Below are 15,932 nucleotides of genomic sequence, written 5' to 3' on the forward strand. Positions count from 1 at the left end.
ACATTTCTTTTCCAGTATCGGTATAGCTCCCTCCTCAAGTAAATAAATTAATTAATAGATAAACCAACAAACAAATGAATAAATAAATAGAAGAAGGGAAAATACATTAGAATAGTCTCTTGAAATTCATAATGGGATTGAGTTGGGTCATTGGTTATTGGAGAGCCAAAATTGGCTTGACTTTCTTTTGCCCCCTTCCTAGATACGCAACTAAGTTTCTTTAAGGGGAACTGGTTATTACATTATTCAAAGCAGCAGCTGTTGGAGAGGGTGAGAATGCTTGAAAAGAGAAGCATAATGTCCTAATTACCTATGGCAAGGAAAACATCTGTGCAGGAAAAGTAATGAAATTAATTCTGAAGCTTAGCAGTTGCATATATTAATTGACGTTAATTAATGCCAAATTACAAGACACTTCCTATGGAATCGCAGCATATATCCACAGGAATTGAATATGGAAAGAGTTCATCATACTTAATGCTATTATGATGAGCCCCAAGGGAAATAAGAGTGATTGGTCTCTCATTATGAAGTACGGCCAATTACTTTGTATTTCCATTAGGAGGGGAAGGGAACCAAATTGGTAACACTTTACCATAGGGCCGGCTGTTGAGCTATTCCCTTAGAATCGATCATTTCCCCTCTAACTTCACATTGAATGAGAACTGGACATAGGGCCCTGGTCTTGGGCCTTTCTCACAAGAGAAGCTCAAAGAAATCACACACCCCACAACAAGGAGCAATCATTTCAGGGAATCAAATTTTGGGGGCAAGTAAATGGTTTTAACCATTTAGTTCAGTCCCACAAGTAATTATTAAGCACCTGCTAAGTACAAAGTGTTGTGCTTGTGAAGAATACAGAAACAAGAATGAGAACTCCTCAACCGCAAGTAACTTAGATTCTTGGGGGAAGAAGGACAGAGAACATGGGCATAAGGAGGAGGGCTGCAACATATATTCAGATTAAGAAAATAGAAGAGAATTTGAGGAAGGAAAGGACACCAAAAATTAGGGATATGAGGAAAAGCTTTGTAAATCTGACAGCCCCAGTACTGAGCCTTGGAAAAGGAAGCTAAGGATTCCAATAAATCTTTCTTTTAAAAAAATGTTCTTCCCAATTACATATTAAAACAATTTTAAACATTTTTTAAAGTTTTGAGTTCCAAATTCTATTCCTTCCTCCCTCCCTACTTGTTCTCCTTCCTTCCTGGGATGGTAAGGGCCTACTCTGTTTTCTAAAGCATAGATAGAGGAGGTGCGTCCCAGGCATGAGGAGAATTAGCCATTTTGCATGGAAATCTTTGTTAAATGTGCTATACCCTTTCTTACCTTCTTATACAGAGTTTATGATACATGAATAGCTTTTTCTTGATTTCTTAGGATCATTACGGATATTTAAATCCTGACTCAGATACTGACTGTATGATTTTTGATCAAGTCACTCAACTTCTGTGGGCCTCAGTTTCCTCATTTCTTAAATGAGAGGTTTGAACTCAATGGATGACCTCTAAGGTCCCTTGTAGCTTTAAATTTATGAACTTATAATACGTAATAGGAAAGCAACATATTGCAGTGGAAAGAGACTTGAAGTCAATAGGATGTTGGTTCAGTTTCTAACTGTGACTCTTAGTATCTGTGTGACCCTAAGCAAATCATTTCATTCCCATTATCTCTCAGTTTCTTCATCTGTAAGTGAGGGATAATAACTTATCTAACCTATATCATGGCAGTGCTATTATGTATTGTAGTGTCCTCTAGGTCTCCCGAGGTATGTAAGCCTATTTTTCCCTTATTAAATAACAGAATGTAGGGCTTTTTGAGTTACTTGGTTGACTTTTTAGAGTTGTTCTAAATCTTTATCCCAAGTCAGCTTGTCAAATGTTACTTCTCACTGTTTTCATTTTGCTTCTTTTAGTTTTGCCCCTTACTCCCTTCCAATTTGCTTCTTCTAATCTGTAGTGGATTTAGTTACCAACAGATAAGCAATTTAGCAAGAACTAACGCAATTTAAGAGACATTATAGTCTGAATTGGCACTTGACGTATTCATCTGTGATAAAGGTACACGAACTTTGTGATACCTATTTCCATTGCTGAGTTTTTTTTATTTTGCTTTGTTATGATTTTCAGCTGAGCTCCAGATAGGTGAGATGTTGCTGTATGTAGTATGGATTGTTTAGGTGTCATCGAGGAGGTGGCACTGAGAGTCATAAAAGAGAAAATGGTAAAGATAATCAGGCATGAATCATTACTAAGACAGGCATATTTAGCACAGGTTGACCATTAAGCTGCATTTAGGGCTGCTTTTTGAAAGAACCAGGAAGTTTCTAGTTGAAAAGTTGATTAGTATGATTTAATTCAATTAATTTTGTTTCAATTAAATAAAGTAATTTTAGTTACCCTATGTGTACATATCATTCTCCTGGCCAGTGGAGATAAAAGATAAATGAGAAAAAGCTCATACTCTTACGGGGTTTGCAGTCTAGAAGGGAATTTCCAACCTATATTACAAACTAGAGTTTGATCAATTCTTAGCAGAGATACAAAGACAGTCAGTGTTATAAAATTTAGAAGAGGAAAAAATCATTTGCCACTGGGAAGATCAGGAAAGAAGTCATGGAGGTAAGACTTACTTCACAGAGCCTTGAAGTCTGAAATCGGGGACCTTGGAGAATGGGAAGGGTACACTTAGAAAACTGGATAAAACAGTAGAGATAGAGTCAAGTGTGGTTCAGTAAATAAGTGTCGTAGGTATTTGGGCAAAGGAAGATCACTGGGTGTTGAGTCTTAAATTGGGTCCCATAAAAAAATGAAGCTTATGGTAAATGGAGGAGAAATTCTGGGTTCTCACTGGGGGTTAAGAGTGAAAAAGGAATGCTTTAGTGTGACTAACTGGTTAAATCAGAAGATAATTCCCCGCCCCCCCCCCCCTTCCCCACCTTGGGCTTGTGAATAAGTAAAAAGGGCTGAAGAGGCACAAAAACATTCTGTGGAGATGCAACTGCAGAAATGTCTTTCAGAAGCTTCTTATTGGTTGGGTAGAATATATGGGCATGTTTCCCCCTAGTGGCTGACTTCTAGAGTGCAAGGTATCCCCTCAGTGGCAGTGTTCTTGGAAAAGTTTTGTACGAGTGGAATTTGGAAAGGAAATCTAGAGTAAATTCTTTTGTAAAATTAAAAACTCCCTTGGTGATGTGAATTGCCACCCGATCCTTCTGTCTTGAAAAGTTTGGGATTTCATATAGTTTGAAGTGGAGTACATCATTATATGATACATCTCAGTTAAAAACACCTCAGAAAGCAAGGGGGATATGAAGTGAAGGGAGGGGTTGTGGTACTGCCGGTAGTGAGGGTTTCCTGATATCTTATTTAATGGAACTGTCAAAGTAGAAATGTCCTCATTTTAGCTGTACCTGACACCGAAGGCAGAATTCCAAGTGAGTCTCAGAATCTTAGTTTGCTCATTTTCAGAATGTGAGCAGGGTTCTTGAAGGTCCCCTTTCCCCCCTTCTTCCCTTTCTGTTAGGAGAGGAAAAATGGTGTCAACAGACCTTCATTATGGATTGTGTGACAGTGATCTAACAATCATGTAGGGGCTTTGTCCCCCCTCCATGTTCAACCAGTAGTGAAACAAAGCCTGAAAAAGAGATATATTCGTGGAAGAAAACCTGAAATTACCAACAGTTGATCATTTCTGTATACTTCTATGTTTCTATTTCTTCTCTCTGTCTCTCTGTCTCTGTCTCTCTCTGTCTCTCTCTCTCTCTTTCTTTTTCTTTCTCTTTCTCTCTCCTGTCACCTCACCAAAGGCACAATTACTCTGACCCAAGAACTGTGACAATCTACCAGGGCAAAAAAGAATAGAAGTAACGAGCTGTAGGTAGAATTGCTGAAGGAGAAGATAGATTCATGATGAGAAAAGAACCCAGGAAATTAATAGCTGCTTGTCCTCAGTGTAATTTTTTTTTCCTTTTTGTTCATTCCTTCTTTCCTTCCAGATTCACAATACTTAACCTGCCGGATGCAGAACTGCACAGAAGGCAACAGAAATAAACCTTTCCCTGGCTACATTGACCCCGATTCTCTGATTGTTCAGGATGATTACGTTTTTGTTCAGGTGTGTAGCATCCACTTCTATTGATTGGTTTCCAAGAATTCTTTTCCCACGTATCCCCTTTCCCATGTATCCCTTTACCCCCTCACCACACTAAAGGATTCTTAAAAAAAAGGCTGTGATTTTCAATAAAAGGAACAGAGTTTAGTATGTCAGTTTCCAAATCATCAGAATACTAAATAGCTTCTCCTGACTATGGAGGACCTTATCACTATGAGGTCATAGGGGTGCTTCTCATAGGATCAGGAATACACATCAGGATGATCTGAATCTCCAATCAACCTCCTCATCCTGTATTCTATTGGCAGCTCCCTATTATCATTGAGCTGGGCAGATATGTCAGTCTTTTGCTATCAGGAGAGCAGCAGACCAATCAGGCTTTCTTCTTCCAAAAAAAAAAAATAGTATTTTCTTAGAAAAAAACAGAGACTGAGGAAGAGGCTGTGAAACAGCTAGAGGTGGTAGAAGGGGAGATAGAGACATAGAGAGAGAATGTAATCAGCCATTATTGTCATGCACTGAGTATTATTAGTATAAGGAGAATTTAGATGAGATGTATTAAGGCAGGTTTCTCACCTCAGAGAACAGTTTTTGAAGTTAGGGTTTCATTTGGAAGGCTACCTGAAACAAAGGGCAAAAAAGGCAACAGCAAATTTTTACTTATTGCTATGTGAAGTGTTCATTGGGATGGAATTTTTAGAAATGTTTGGACTGTGAATTTAAAATAATCCAGCAATATTTCCTGTGCTTAATTGACAAAAGGGAGCTTTAATAAAAAAATAATAAATAAAGGAGATTTCAATCAGAGCACTTACCAATCCAACATGCATTTAATTGCCTACCATGAGTAAGGCACTGTGTTAATATGGGGAAAACAGAACTGCTTTTTTTTTTTTTATTAAAAAAGGGCCTTTCCTTAAGTCTGTATTCAAGTGGTGATGACATCTTGGTACTGAAATTTATGAAGCTCACATTTCAAAGCATATGAGTTAAGAAAGAAGACATGAGGAATGTACACCAGTGGCTTTGACACATGTCATACTCTCATTTTCTAGCTTGGTACACCTGCATATGTTTTGTTACTCTACCTTATTGTCTGATACATCTTCTAGATAAATATGTACGTAGTTCGCTTCTATCTCAAACTGATCATGCTACCTTGAAATACAGATACAGGTGGTTAAGTTTAAAAGTCCATTTCCCCAGTCTCTTGCCACCTTAACAACATTTTTTTTTTTTGCATTTTCTAATAATTCCTTCAAATCCCCTGGTATTACTTGCCCATTAAAATCCATTCTGCCATTTTGAATTGCTACCTTGTCACTCAAATTGGAGTCAATGCAATCAGTAACAGCAACTTGTCATCTCATTATAGTTGTAAATTACCATCTGTCTTGTCACCAACATACTATAAAGATACAGTGCCTTGGAACCACTGGCATTTAATGGATAGAGATGAAAGGAAAAAAGTATTTGGAAAGGGGAGAGAATGATGACAGGACAGTTTACCATGAGTCAGTAGGTGCTCACATAAAAGAGACAGCTATTCTATCCCTTTGTGTTCTTTGATTTAATAGTATGATCTTTTATCTTGGAGGGTTACTTCAAATGTTTCTGTTTTGGACAGACCTGTAGCTAACATGGCCTATAACCCAACAAATTAGCAAACATTTATTAATCACTTACTAAATATGGCACTCTGGGCCTGTGTGTTGGGGATACAAAGGAAAAAAAGACATACCTCTTGTCCTGAGGGAGCTTATAGACTTTTGGGAAAATAAAACATATAAACTGATGAGTAAATACAAAATAATTTGAGGAGAGAGAGAGTACTAACTGTTTGCAGGATCAGGAAATGCTTCCTGTAGGAGGTGGCACCTATGCTGAGCCTTGGAGGAAGGTCATTTTTTGGTTTTCCTTTTTTCTTCAGGGTAGCTCCTGTTATAAATTCATGATGACCAGAGTCCCAGAAAGAAAAGAAGACCTGAATACTTTGAGTCTTTGTTCTGTCAATGCTAGATTTGAGTTACTGCCTTCTTAAGTAGCAATGGGATTCTGGTCTTATGTTTGTAATTCTTGAAGCCAGACATCTAAGGCTCTGGTTGACTTTGAGTCAATCTATATCATAAACCCATATCTTCTACCAAGGTGAGAGAGTTTATTGAGGCTCTGCACTTGAAAGACACATTGAAAGTTGAAAAATCTGATTTTTGACCAGAGATCCGTATTTGACCCTAATAGACCCACATATAGTGTGTCTTATCTTCTACCCTAGCTCCCCAATGACTCTGCATAATAGACCTTCACATCATTGTATTGGTGGTTGCTTTCTTGTTTCCACTTATTCACTGGCCACAAGTAATATTAATAAAATTTGTTGTTATAATCTTTCTATTTATGTCTCAGTTGACCTCGGGAGGACGACCACATTACTACGTGTCTTACCGTAGGAATGCATTTGCACAGATGAAGCTGCCCAAGTATGCCCTGCCTAAGGTAAAGTTGGATAATCTTCCTAACATTTTTCTCTTTCTGCTTTCAGCTTCTTATGGACATTCCCTTTTGCTTCTGTCTTTTTTATTTTTTAATCTTATAGAACTGTATTAACATTGAAAGTGGAAGGGACAGAAGTGGTCATAGACTTGGAAAAAAAAAAGTAGCCTAAGGAGGGAGCTCATATATCATCTAGTACAAACTTTTAAAATTTTACATGTGAGGAAATTGAGGCATAGAGAAATTAAATAACTCACCAAAGTTCATAGAACAAACTAGTGGCTGACGTGGAACTAGATTTAGGGTCTTCTCTTTCCTAGGCCACTGTTGTTTCTGCTAAACCACACTGCCTCGCTGGACTTTAGAGATTATTTTGTTTGGCTCATTAAAGTTACATATGTAGCACCTAGGGAACCCTGCCCACCCCACATGTTGAGTCCTCAGAAAAGCTACCTCAGGTGCAAAGTAATCTGTGATATATATTTGCACAAAAACCTCAGCCCATGAGCCTTCATTAATATGATTAGATTTAATAGTCATCCAGAGAACACAGTTCAAAGCAAAGTTATTAAATGAAATAACATAGTTAAAAAATCACAATGGAATATTACCCTGTAGAACACAGGCAATACTCTCCCACAAATATATACACTATCATTGAGAAGACAGATAAACATGGAGATCACATATAAAGTCACACACATAGGGAGCATGTGTGACCTGGGAGCATTCATAAAAGGGCAACCTCTGCCACTAATATTGCACTGTTTTCCATTGGTGTCATTGTGTTGCTGGCTCTGGGCCTCCACACTGCTACCTGTTACTTCTGGGCCTGCACGTGGATATAGCAACATAAATGCTTTACTCCCTACAGGATATCATATTACCATTTTTTTCCTGTGCATGTTCTCCCTCTCCCTTTCGTTCTATATCTCCCTTTTACTCTTGATTTCTGTCTTTCTTCTATTTTCTTCTCTCTTTTCCATCTTGTTTTCTCTCCCTTTCCCTCTCCTGTTTTTTTCATTCTCTTTCCCTCTCCCTCCATTTTCCTTTTTCCTTCTCCTTTTCTGCTTTCATTCCTCTTCCTCCTAGGTGTGCTGCTCAGCTGATCTCCTGGGCATTACTCCCAAGTACTAATTTTTGGGCAAAATCTCTTCAGGACTACGTGATAGTTATCTAAACACCACTCTCCATTCTGTTAGTGAGCAGTGACTAGCAAGCCTCTCCCTAATAAGTGTAGTCTGATAGCACTTGAGTCATATGAAGAGATTTTAATTTACCACTTATCTAACAAAAGTGAAGAGTGCCCTCAGGCTAGAATAAAGGCTTTTCTTCTAAATTTTTTTGTCTGGGATTGAATATTATAATACTTTTCTTCCCAGACAATACTTTTATTAAGAGCAAGAAATATTAAAGTCCTCTCTAGCTTGGAAAATAGATGAATTTGATCTCAGAATAAAATGTAAATGAAAGAGACACCATTCACCTGGCTAACATTTCTGCCTTTATTTTGTTTATCTATCAATGACAAAATATCCTAGTTTTGCGATTGCATTTTGGCCAGAGTAAAACATCATTGTCTCCCTAGTTAGGTGAAAGAACAGAAGCCAAGAGAAATGACTTGTTCAAGGTTATATAAGGAGCAAATATTAGAGTCGGGAACAGAACCCAGGTTTTCTGATTCCTAGGTTATTCCTCAGGATACTTTGAATAGATCATGTCTTCTGAATCCATCCAGAAAGTCTTATTGCAAATAGTGGTCAAAAACTAGCTGTCCATCCATCACTCTATCTCTTCAAAAATCTGCTTTTATACTCTGTTAAGGTATTAGCACCACCTAGTGGAGGGCATGCTGACCTAAGAGATCAAAGACCAGGATTTAAAATCCCAGTTCTATTAGTGGCACATTGGAGGCCTGAAATAAATTTACTTTTACATGGGGATATAGAGTTTAGAGTTGAAAGAAAATTTAGGTATAATCTTTTCCAGTCCCTTTTTTATAGATGAGAGAATTTAAGCCCAGAGAGATTAAGTAATTTATCAAATGTCACACAAATAGGAAGTAACAGAGCCAGTGCTCTAATACAAAATCTAATGATCTGTGTATTGTAAGGACTATAACATGTTGCCTGTCTTTTGGCTTGCTTATTCCTCAGGCGTTAACATATCTGGGTTGGGATGTACATGGGTATAGGAAAAGAACATAAATTGATAAGGGTAAATATGAGAGATCTGAAATCTTTGGAGGAGAACATCAAGACCAAAAAAGGAAAAAAAAAGACTTTTTGTGTTGGATATCCTTATTGGATCTGTCTTTTTGAGGCAATTTAGCCTAGTGGATTGAGAACAAGATTTGGAGTCAGTAAAAATATGAGTTTTAATTCTTCCTCAGAGACTGACTATCTGTGTGACTTTGGAAAAGTAACTTAATAAATTCTTCCAGCCTTCGGTTACTATACTTGTGAAGTAAGGATAATAATACTCCTTCCTGAGGTTGTTGGGAAGATTAAATGAGTTTGTGTGTAAAAGATAACATTGTAAACCTTAAAGTGCTTTATAAATATATGTTAGTTGAGGTTGTAATGGTATTTGTTATTTTCCCAGGTCCTTTCAATGGTCAATTTCCAGCAATCAACCCAAGAGTAATTCATGCTTAAGCATTTACAAAGTAGGGAATCCTTAAAAAAGAGCAGCATGATCTCCTGTTCTTCCAGGAGAACCAGTGATAGGAATGATCAAACCCTTGAATAAAATTCTCCCCCTTTCCCTCCTATCAATGAAGCAAAAGATAGGAAACCACAAGCTATAGCTTCAAGGGAATCAAATCCCAAAACTTTGCTTTGTGGAAAACTCAGAGAGTGGCTATGTCAACCATAGTCTACCCCTAAGACCTCTGACTCATTTGACATTCTGTCAGACAATCATCCACCTCTCTGCTGGCCCCTTTCTTTATCTTACCCTTCTGTGTCCCTTACCCCTGAACACATTCATCTTCTCCACTTCTGGAGAAAGGAGTGCCTAATAGGAAGAGAACCCAAACAGAAACCAAGAGACCTGACTCTTTATTAACTAATTGTTTGATCTCATCTATCATATCACTTCTTTATACCTCAGTTTTGATACATTGGAAAAGAGGACTGGGTTTAGAGTCAACGGACCTACGTTCCAATCACAGCTCTGCCATTTAGTATCTCAGTTTCCTCATCTGTAAAATGAGGGGCTAGATGATCTTTGGGGTCCCTTTCAGTTTTTAAGCTATGAGACTACAATAGCATTTATTTTACCCAGTTCCTGAGATTATAGAGTGAGGTAAGAACGTGTAGAAGCCTTGAGGGATGTTAAAAGCATTACAAAATGTCAGACATGTTCTAACTGCCATTCCAGCACTATTTCCAATATGCTAACCTAGACCTGTGAGCACTTGGGGATTCTTTCATAAGAAATGCACAAAGAGAAAAACAAAGCCAGACATGTATTCGGTGGTGTGATAGGAAATGGCCCATCTGGCCTGAGTAGCACAAGAAGTGTGGTTTGAAATGGATTTTTCGAAATCTAAAGAAGCCTCTCACCCCATTACTAGGTGACTTTAGAATGGGTACTTTGCAGTTGCCCAGGTTCATCTATCACCCTGATCACCAAAGTCCTCAGACTCCCAGTGTGTGGTAGTTGGACAATTTGGACCAAAAGAATTGCCTTTGAAACGCTGTCACGCATCTCTCTCCTTTCCTCATCTCTTTCTCTGTTAACATTATGGTACTACCTTTTCTGAGGTCTGGGAAGAGGACATTGTGATTAATTTATGTCATTCTCAGAGAAATAGAAGTCAGAACAGCCAGCAAATGTATTATTTTGACCAGATGAATGTGTGTTATTTAAGGAGATGAGCTATTTCATTACAACCTCATTACACTTTCAAAGTGGAAATATCCCAGGCCTAAGTTAGAAGAACCATTTGCACATATATTTAGAGGTACCTATTAATGCCAGGAACTGGCATGTTTGGAAAAGAATAAACGACAACTTTTATGCTTAGGTTCCTTTGTTTTGTTTTGTTTTAATCTTACCTTGCCATTAGAGGGACCCATGAAAGATTGAGGCTAAACTAATAGTTAGCCAAGAGATTAGATGATGAGGAAAGAGGGTAGAGGGAAAGAGAATTTTAATGTTTGCTTGGGGATCTCCAATTGACTTATCCCAGATAACAGGGAAACACAGATTAAAAGGGGAGGGGAGCCTCTACCCTCGAGCAGCTTGCATTCTCCCAGGGCTGTATAACAGGTAAACCAATAAATACTAGACAACGTGAGGAAATGGAGAACACTAACAATCACAGGAGTCAGGAGACACTTCTAGGAGGAGATGTCATCTGATATGAGTGTTGAATGAAGCTAAAGCTCCTAAGAGGAGGGAGGAATTTGGGGTCTGGAGAATATCTGTACAAAGATGAGGAATAGAGGGATCAATGTCAAGTTGGGGGAACAGCAAGTTGGCCGGTTTGAGTAGAATAGCATGTGTGGGACTGGAAGTAATATGTAAAAAGACTAGGAAAATAAGTTGGAGCCAGATTGTGAAGATATTTTAATACCAGTCTGAAGAGTTTAGACTTTATGGTCAGGAAATCAAGAAAGAATGAAGGTTTTGAACTTCACTGACTAAATGGCCCATCGTCTGAGCCCCACTGCATGCTTTTGAAGAACAACAAATTCCCCCCATCTCCACCCCAACTAAACTTTTGCTTTCAATATGAAATATATAGATTTCTCATGATTTGACTTCTGTAGGGGCATTCCATCCCTAAATTTAGTTTTAGAAAATTTAAACCTACTTTTAACAACCTTGCAAATAAGTGAGGGATGCAGAGGAGTTGAAAAAAGTATTGGAGGATATTTTTCATTGGAACTATATGTGATAAAAATAAAGGTCATGTCCTGTGTTATCTTTGTTTCCTCTGGAGTACATAGTATTGTGCTTTCTCCAAAGAAGGAACTTAATAAATACTTGTTGGTTGACTGAGAAGAAAGAGATTTCAGTATGGAGGTGAATTTAAGTTAGTTATCAGAAAGAACTTCCTAATGCTCTCAAGACCATGAGGAAGGCAATGGAATTTGTGACCAAGACAGTAGCATTCCATTTTCTGAAATTTTGTTTATTTTTTAGTTGTAAGGAAAGGCTGGGGAGTTATCTTTCTGGCTTATTTGATGATAGCCCCACAGAGAAGCAGGGAGATAATGTGGATGAAGTGTTTTTGTCTATTTCCCTCTGATCCAATGGACCTGTTAGAAAATATTTGCTGTCATAAGCTAGGGACTGCAGATGTCATAGGAAAATGTACCCCAGGAAATCAGTAAACTTTGCGATGTGTGGTCTCTCTTCTCCTTGCCCACACTTGCCAGAACACTATCCTAGACAAAAAAGAGTTTGAGGAGGTCACTCCTACTTGGGAAATATCATTGCACAAATATTCATTGAGTAGCTCCTGTGAGACAGGCGCTGTGCCAAGCATTGTGAGTGAGACAGAAATGAAAAGGATAGTGGCACTGCCTTTTTGAAGTTTATAGTCCAGTAAAAATTATCATTTAAATTTAAATTACTATTAGAGCTTTAAGTTTTATAAAGTACTGTCCTCAAAATGTAGTTACTACTGATGCTATTATGCTTGTTTTACAAATAAGAAACTGATGCTGAAAATTGTGACTTTCACGTGGGTACGCAACTAGTAAATGTCAGAAACAAGATTCAAACTCAGTCTGTCTCTGAATTGTTTATGTAAAACACATGAAAAAAATAACTATCTCCACTGAATTCAGCAAGCATTATTTGGGTCCCCACTTTGTAAAAGGTCCTGTCTTAGGCTGCAAAGGCAAAGTGAAACGCTGACCTCAAAGAGCTTACCTTCTAGGGGAAAGAGAGAGAGGGAAGCAAAGAGGATAATACAAGAAAAAATAGAAGAAACACTGTGAAAATTCCATAATAGAACTTTATTGTAGCTAGAAAATACTCTTTGTTGAATGAATATATGATATGGGAGTGATATGAGAGTTCCAAAAGAGAAAGAATTTCTTTGCCTACTTTGTGCTAGGCACTGTGCTATGTAATAGCGATAAAAAATAAAGCAATAGACAGTCCCTTGCACTTAAGGTACAAGGTGCTCACAGTCTAATTGGCCTAGCAAGATTTGAAAAGGCTGCCTATTATGCAAATTATAAGTCTATACATAATATATGCAAGTAGATAGCTAAAAGTACTAAACAGATTTATTTCATTTAAGTTTTCTTGCTGTACCTTGGAAAACAAAGACATGGATAAACAATGGTTACTAAAAGAAACCTGTTAAACTAGTCTATCTGTTTCTTTCATATAGTATTGAATATCTTCATGAGATACTATGATGACCCACCTCAGGGGACAAGTCGTGATCTGGCTGGACTTGGGATAACTCAAACCTCTCTCATTTTATCTTTTCCTTCCCCCATCCTCTCAGCCTTTTTCATCTCAGGTTTACTTTATGTAAGCCTTTTGAGCAAGCTCCATATTTGTGCTTGGCAAATAAATCATGGTGATTGATTCTCCCAAGTCCTATTCATTTGAGAAAGCATTTTTCAAATTCTTTAATAAGATATCCAAATTATACCTAAGCTTCCTTCCTCCTTCCTCCACTACTTTAATGCCCATCCCCACAACCACATCAAAAGAAATGTTTGATTAACACTCCTTCAATTAATTAATATCTTGCATATATGCAAAAGAGAGACTATTTGCAATCCTAGTGCCTATTAAAGGATTTCTTATTAGACTGCAGACTCATTTTACTTTCCAGACCTACAGAACAACTTGAAGGAGGATTGACAGAGCCAGTGGAGCTCCAGGACTCATGTCTCTTCTTTGTCCTCTTTCCAGGATATGCATGTCATCAGCACAGATGAGAATCAAGTGTTTGCAGCAGTCCAGGAATGGAACCAAAACGACACCTACAACCTCTACATCTCAGACACACGGGGCGTCTACTTCACTCTGGCTCTGGAGAATGTCCAGAGTAGCCGAGGGCCAGAGGGTAATGTCATGATTGACCTCTATGAGGTATGTCACCTCTGGTAGGCTGACCTCTTAAGACAAGGCCTTACATGCCTATTGGTAATATCACTTTTTCATTTTTTCCCCGATACCAGTTACTTCCATAGCCCTTTTACATTAAAGCAGTACCAGAATATTTATGTTGTTGTTTGGTTAGTGAGGTGTGTCCAACTCTTCATGACCATATTACACCAATCCTGTTTGTTTCACTGTTTTATTTTATTTTTTGTTTAAGTTAGCCATTTGTGGTTTGCCATTTCCTTCTCCAGTGGATTAAGGCAAACAATGACTTGCCCAGGGTCACACAGCTAGTTAAGTGTTGGAGTCAAGATTTGAACTCAGGTCTCCCTGACTCCAAGCCCAGTGCTCTATCTACTGAGCCATGAGCTACCAAGAATATTTATACATATATATTAATTTAATTACTAACAATATGCAGAGAATTTTAGAAGGGGCCAAAGGAGACAATAAAAAAATTCAGAATACTTGAGATTCCCAATGAGGGACCCTCAAAGGAAAGCCTAGGGGAATTAGGATTACTTAGCCTGGAAAGAAAGAAAAAAGGAGGCAATTTTAAAAATAATCTCAAAAACACATATAAAAAGAGTTGAAAGAACTAGGGATAGGTTCTTAGAAAAGAAGACTTTTATAGGCCATGTTTTCAGAGAAGCGATGTAATATGGAACAAAGACTGTTAACATTGAAACCAGGAAGACATGGAATCATGTGTACTGGCCATATGACTGTGGGCAAATCATTTAATCTACTGCTGCCCTATGTAGCTCTCTAAGACATGAAATTTTAGAGAAAGTGCCAGTCAGTTAATAAAGGGATTTTCCACACCCAGGAGTTCCCTATAAAAATGAAATCTACAGTCTAGTTCTATTTTTATGTTTTAGTTACTTGAAAACCTGTTACTTGGAAGAAGAAGTACAGTGGTTCTCTACGGCAATAGAGGGCTAGGATTAATGGGTGGAAGTTGAAGGGAGGCAGACTAAGACTCATATTAAGAAAGAACTGTCTAAAAATCACAACTGTAAAACAGAGGAATGGCCAGCTTTATCAGATAGTGAGGTGGGCTGCTGGCACTGCCATAAACCCAGATAGCAGAATGGTGCAATGACTGACCCAGCACAGGTATGAGAGAAGGATTACTTAGCTTGTAAAAATACAGCTGTCAAACACAAGAATACGTATTCATGGTCATAGTTCTTCTTTTGGTTTTGGTTCAGTTAAACTGATGACTTGAGCACCAAGAACTTTTCCTTTTCTCTCCTTTTTACTATGAATACAACACTCAGGTGGTGGCCTGTGCAGCCTCCATAGAGTGGAGAATCCATTATCTGACAAAATGGGAAGTGGCCTTGATGGGACCTTTTTATGGGATCGAGGGGGTGGGGGTGGGGGATACACTGAAAACCATATCATCAGTGCTTCCTTTCTAATAGGCCAAGTAAGATTTGAAAAGGTGACCCATTATGTAAATTTTATCTTTTACACATGAAATGAAGAAAGTTTTAAGCTCTAGATGAATATGTTACAAGGCTACTGTCCATCAGCATCTGCTAATTAATTCCTATATGGCTTGTGCTAGTATTTTTTTTCCCCGTGGTTCAGGGACTTTCTGCTGGGAATCCTACTTGCTCTCTAGTGCTTACTTCTTCCCTTCTAATGTCTATAGTTCTGACTATAGCCTATCATAGTACCCCATCATTATAAAATATTAAAGCAGAAGTTGTATCTATTGAGGACATAATAAAGTCTTTATATGGTAGATTATTTTGATCCATATCATTCTAAAACCTATATATTCATCCTACCTAATCCCTCTCCTGACCTCTAGTCATGCATTTCCAACTGCCTAGTGGGCATTTCAAGCTTGATGTCTCATATGCATGCCAAATTCAGCACATCAAAAATAGAACCCAGTATCTCTTCCTCTAATCCACCCCTCCTATGAACTTGCTTATTACTGCCAAAGGCACGATCATGCTTCCAGTCATTCAGGTTTCCGCGTTCCCTGACTTGTTCTCCCTCAATTCACATATCCAAATTGTTGCTAATGTAATTACTACCTCTTCTATATTCCTCCATCCATGTCCTTATTCTCATGACTACCACCCTCATCCAGGCTTCCATCACTTCTCATCTGGACTAATTCAGTAGTCTTCTAACTGACTTGTCTCTAGTCTTTCTCCTTTCTAATCCATCTTCTGTATAGCTACCAAAGTGATTTTTGTAAAGCCAAATATCTA

The 15,932-nt window shown here is 38.1% G+C and overlaps 1 protein-coding gene across 6 annotated transcripts in view; it reads left to right on the top strand.

The window, feature by feature from the left end:
* SORCS1 (sortilin related VPS10 domain containing receptor 1) overlaps window positions 1-15,932 on the top strand; it is a 719,989-nt gene that overhangs the window by 545,593 nt on the left and 158,464 nt on the right. For all 6 annotated transcript variants that reach the window (XM_036735441.1, XM_036735437.1, XM_036735435.1 and 3 more), the window contains 3 exons: window positions 3,998-4,116; window positions 6,520-6,609; window positions 13,504-13,683. In XM_036735441.1, coding sequence (XP_036591336.1) covers window positions 3,998-4,116; window positions 6,520-6,609; window positions 13,504-13,683 — 389 coding nt within the window. The remainder of the gene's footprint in view (window positions 1-3,997; window positions 4,117-6,519; window positions 6,610-13,503; window positions 13,684-15,932) is intronic.

This window comes from Trichosurus vulpecula, chromosome 8 (genome assembly GCF_011100635.1).
Source record: "Trichosurus vulpecula isolate mTriVul1 chromosome 8, mTriVul1.pri, whole genome shotgun sequence".
Taxonomy (NCBI): Eukaryota; Metazoa; Chordata; class Mammalia; order Diprotodontia; family Phalangeridae; genus Trichosurus; species Trichosurus vulpecula.